Source organism: Rhipicephalus sanguineus, chromosome 3 (assembly GCF_013339695.2).
Source record: "Rhipicephalus sanguineus isolate Rsan-2018 chromosome 3, BIME_Rsan_1.4, whole genome shotgun sequence".
Taxonomy (NCBI): domain Eukaryota; kingdom Metazoa; phylum Arthropoda; class Arachnida; order Ixodida; family Ixodidae; genus Rhipicephalus; species Rhipicephalus sanguineus.
In genome coordinates, this window is record NC_051178.1 from 204,143,596 (window position 1) to 204,148,662 (window position 5,067).

Consider the following 5,067-nt stretch of genomic DNA (forward strand, 5'->3'; position numbering starts at 1 on the left):
GTTTGTATGCCTTTATTTGGCAGGTCTCACACTGTTCCACCATTTGTCTTATGTCAGCTGCCATCCTCGGCCAGTACATGAGAGTGCGTGCTCGTGATAGGCACTTGGCCATGCCCAGATGCCCCCGGTGTAACCGAGAGAGCATTTCTTTCCTAAGCTCGGAAGGGATTACAACTTTGGTGCCTTTCATCAGCACACCTTCCACCACAGACAATTTGTTAGTGTGTTTTTTCCACACCCCCTTGATAGGCTCTGTCGCCTGCAGATTTTTGATGACCTGCTGCAGTTCTGGGTCTCTAGCTGTGGCATCTTCCAGTCTTTGCTTTGTTCTCCTGCTGACTCGTTCCTCCAAAACACTGGTGGCGTGTATTTACAAGTCCTTCGAGCAGTTTTCTGACATGCATTGTCCTTGAATTCTCGACAGGGTGTCAGCTACAATCAGTTTCTTTCCTGGAACAAAGTACAGTCGGTAGTCATATTTCAGCAGTCTCAGGAACAACCTTTGAAGACGGGGCGGTATGTCGCTGAGTCCTTTCTTTGAGATAGATATTAATGGACTGTGATCAGTCTCTATTATAATTCTTCGGCCTAGAACAAACTCATTAAACTTCTCACAGCCGAATACTATTCCAAGGGCCTCCTTTTCAATCTGTGCGTATCGGCGCTCAGTTTCGGTCAAAACTCTTGACGCATAGCCGACCGGTTGCCACTCGGTACCATGCTACTGAAGAAGTGCTGCTCCCACTGCATGGGCGGATGCGTCAGTAGACAACTTAGTAGGCAAGGATGGATCGAAAATTGCAAGCACCGGAGCTCGCGTCAGCATTTTTTTTAGATGAGCCCACTCGATGTCGTGCGTTCTTGTCCATTCAAAGATAGCGCCTTCACGCAATAGTCCTCGAAGTGATTCTGACTTGCTAAGTTCGGCAAGTACTTGCTGAAATAGTTGACAGCGCCAAGCAACCTTTGGACTTCCTTTTTTGTAGCTGGTCTCTGGCAATGGGCTATGCACTCTACCAGTTCTGGGTTTGGTTTGATGCCTTCCGCACTTATTCTATGTCCAAGGAAGTCTATCTGCTTCACTCCGAACTTACATTTTTCCCAATTAAGCGTGAGGCCCGCTTCTCTGGCTGTTTTCAGGGCATTGTGCAGCCTTTCTTGGTGCTCTTCCCATGAGGCACCCCAAATTAAAATGTCATCGATGTAGATGCGTACTTCAGGTAGCCCGTCAAAAATCTCGGTCATTGTTCTTTGAAATATCTCTGGGGTCGACGCGATGCCAAAGGGCAGCCTTAGGAACCGGTAACGACCAAATGGGCTGCTGAATGTGCAGATGCGTGAGGACTTTTCATCAAGAGGTATTTGGTGGAAACCGCTGTTGGCATCAAGCGAACTGAAATATTTCGCCCCTGCCAGTTCGCTTTCAATCTCTTCTCTGCGTGGAAGTTGAAAGTGTTCTCTCTTCAAAACCTCATTAACTTTTCTGGGATCCATGCAGACCCGAAGCTGACCGTTCTTCTTTCGAGCAATAACAAGTGGGCTTACCCAGTCAGAAGGCTCCCGCACCCTGGCTATGATCCCCGCTGCCTCCAAGCGATCAAGTTCCTCTTTCAACCGGGGTCGAATTGCGTGAGGTACACGTCGCGCCGGCTCGACGACTGGGCGGGCGCCGTCTTGGAGCGCCATACTGTATTCTCGCTTCAGTAGTCCGATGCCCGTAAACAACTTCGGATACTCTCTGCGAATGCACTCGGATAAGTCATCCTTGTTGACTGCTCTAATTCTGTTCACGAGACCAAACTGCTCGCAAGCGTGCAGTCCTAAGATCGCCTGCCGACCTTCCTTCACAACAAAGAATTCCACTATCTTGGTGTCTTCTCCAATCTGAACTGGGAGGCATACCTTCCCCATATGCACTATTTCATCACCGCCGTAGCTGCGCAGTATTGCTCGGGCCGGCTGCGGTTGGCACTTGGTTCCCAGGGCGTCAAACACACCGCGCGGCAGCAGGTTGGCCTGCGCGCCGGTGTCTACTTTCAGCCGCACTTCTCGTCCCGAAATCTGAGTCGCAACCTCCCAGTCGCGCCGATCGGCCGTGCTTGCTTTCTTACATGCCGTAGATATGTGCAGCACAGTAAAGGCGTCGTCATCGTCGTCGTCATCCCACTCGGCGATGTCGTTCACATGCGTTGCTCTTGCTTTGCAGCAAACTGCGAAATGATTCTGCTTTCCGCATCTAGCACAATATTTCCCATATGCTGGACACTCTCGAGGCCTATGCGAGCGGTCGCAGTAGCCGCATTTCTTTCCTTGATGTCTCTCATTGCTGTGCCCTAGCGGGTCCTTCCTGTGTTGCTGGTACTTCTTTTTGTCTTGAGTCACTGCGTCTACGCTCTTGGTTTCACTCCACGCTTTGGTTTGTGCGGCAGCGATTTCCTCAGCCTTGGCCCACTCCACAGCTGTGCTGAGCGTCAAGTCTTTTTTGGCTAGAAGCTTTTCTCTCAACGCTTTACTAGATGTGCCGTACACTATTTGGTCACGCAGCATCGACTCCCGGAGGTTCTCAAAGTTGCAGCTCTTCGATTTCAGTAGCAGGTCCCGATAGAACTGCTCGAAAGGCTCACCTTCGGTCTGCGTGCGGCTCCGGAACACGTAGCGCTCGAACGTCTCGTTGCTCTGAGGTAAGCAGTAAGCCTCGAATGCTTGGACTAACTTGTCGTAGTCCTGCTTTTCTTCTCCAGTGAGGTCGAAAGTGTTATAAACATCGATCGCCTCTTGGACCGCCAGGTGAAGCAAGATGGCGGCTTTCTGGGCGGGGCTGCGTTGCTTTCCCGGTTCCGAGGATTCTGTGACGGTGAAGTACAGCTCGACTCGCTGCTTGAACCGAATCCAGTTCTCCGCCACATTATCCCCGAAATGTAACGGCTCTGGGGGCGGAAGCTCAGTCATTTTCTAGCATGGTGATCTAGCCACTTCTGACACCATGTATGCAACGAGACCGACACGTACAGTGGCCATGGAAGAACTGATGTTTATTGCTTGCGCACCGGAAGTGCTCGAGCGCGTTGCCAGACTGGGTGGCGCACATAGACGGTCTTAGCGGTAACCGATACACAGTTGTTGCAACATTTTATTGGAATCAAAACAGCAGCAGTTCTCATGTCAATGTAAGGATATAGGTATATATTTCCATCGTCGTGCACAGAACCTACTCCCAAAACTGAACACGTGGAACAACATATACAGTGCAGCCTAAGCACTATACATCATTCACAGCAGTAAAGCAAAACGAAAGTAGGGTGTAAAATCTCATCATGATGCGCACTAACGTGTGCACTTCACCGTGCCAGTATGTAAGTACAATTCAAAAAAATAAGCTACCCAAGGAAATTGGTGTCAGCCTACACATGAAGGCAACTAATTAGTACAATAAGGTTAGCATCACTTTTGGGAAATATGAAACCGTGTAGACAGGCACATGTACAGTTTTTATTGCATTAGTTTGCCCTATCGCATCAAAACATGTCGCACATGATTTTGGAGTTGAGTTTCCTACAAAAAAGCCCAAAATAGACCTGTGGTGTTGACTGTAGGTCCACTTACCAAGGTGCATAAAAGCATTCAGCAATGCCCACAAAATTACAAGGTTGCCTTCATATGTTGCTGTACATATTTACTCACAGATACCTGGAAGCCACCGTAAATTTCTGGAAGTGTGCTTGGGAACTTGTCGGCATAATCACATGACTGCAATGTACCAATACTTCTAATATGCATAAAAGTACAGCCATGCTTCAATGTTTTTATGCCAGCTAGTGCCATCTGTAACTCAAAAGTTCATCCTTAATTCCTCACTTGATGGCTTACGCATAATTACCACATTGAAAATAATCCAAGCACCATGGCTGCAACGTCAACTTGCAATTAGGCAATCACAGGCACTAAATAAAAAAATTCCTGTAAATAGTGACTGGTCGCTTTGCACATTGGATCCTAGGACTTGATATGCCATGAGGATGAATAAAAATTGACCACACATATATAGAGACTGTGAAACAGTCAGGAGTTCAGTTCATAGGTAAGGAAAACGTGAAAACGAAATCAGAACACATAGCAACAAAGGGGACGGAACGACACACTACTAACAACTGAAGTTGAACATGTGCTTGGCTTTTTAGTCATGTGTGTTTATATCTTTCTGTGGTTTTGATTACACTTCAGTTACTAGTAGCGCATTGTCCTGTCTGCCCCCTTCATTCCTCTATGGACGTGTGATTGTTTAGTCTTGTAATTTTTTCGTACTGTGTGTTTACATCTTTCTGTGGTTTCGATTAAACTTCCGTTGCTAGTAGCGCGTCATCCTGTCCCCTTCATTTCTCTGTGCTGTGATTTTTTTTGCACCCTCTTTAACTATGAATATACACCAACTCGCCCAACTGCCCCTGTTAAGACTTATGTTTGCTGAATAACACTGGGTCCACTCAGCGTCTTTTTAAACAATGCGAAATTTTCAAATGCACACGATATCAGAAAGGTTGCACGCAGTATTGCGCATAACACTCTGCATCAATACCAGTGTTGGACTAAATGTGGTAAGATGTAGGAGCTGTTCGACATAGTGTAAAGTGAGGCACATCAGGGTGTTCCCACAATCACGGGTGTCGGCAGTGGTTTGCACAAAGGGCACCTGCCGCCATCAAGACACACCAGCACTTGACCCCACCCAAGCTACACCAATGCTCTCCTGCTCACCAGGCCGACACGTTACGCCGCCTTGCACCCCCAAGACAAAATCCAGCCGACACTCATGCCCACAATACACTTGTCTTGAACACAGACTGGTGGGCAAGCAACACTTGCTGCTTTGCCAGAAGTGTATTCCTGAAAATTACACAAAAAAGAAGTCCACTAAGATTTCTGTATACATAAAAATGAATGTCTTACCGAAGATTCCCACTTGACTATCCTTATTGCAGACATTTTGTCAAAACACGAAATAAATACAAAATTGAGATGCTGCTAAGTATTTCCTTGTGAGCGTTTCACTTCGTGTGCACAGGGCGAAAA

At 47.4% G+C, this 5,067-nt stretch overlaps 1 protein-coding gene across 1 annotated transcript; it reads right to left on the minus strand.

Moving 5' to 3' along the window:
• Positions 1–675: 675 nt before the first annotated feature.
• On the minus strand, positions 676–2,949 carry LOC125757912 (uncharacterized). The gene is made up of 3 exons (XM_049414276.1): positions 2,383–2,949; positions 1,546–2,106; positions 676–744 (listed from the first exon to the last, which is right to left on the minus strand). The coding sequence occupies exons 1-3, from the start codon at positions 2,947–2,949 to the stop codon at positions 676–678; spliced, it is 1,197 nt and encodes a 398-aa protein (XP_049270233.1).
• Between the last annotated feature and the right edge of the window lie 2,118 nt (positions 2,950–5,067).

Coding starts and splice junctions, on each gene's coding strand:
- LOC125757912 (XM_049414276.1), bottom strand. CDS start 2,949: ATGACTGAGCTTCCGCCCCCAGAGCCGTTACATTTCGGGGATAATGTG. Junction 2,107..2,382: donor AAACCAAGAGCGTAGACGCA/GTGACTCAAGAC, acceptor ACGGCATGTAAG/AAAGCAAGCACGGCCGATCG. Junction 745..1,545: donor TGCGGGAGCCTTCTGACTGG/GTAAGCCCACTT, acceptor CCGCCCATGCAG/TGGGAGCAGCACTTCTTCAG.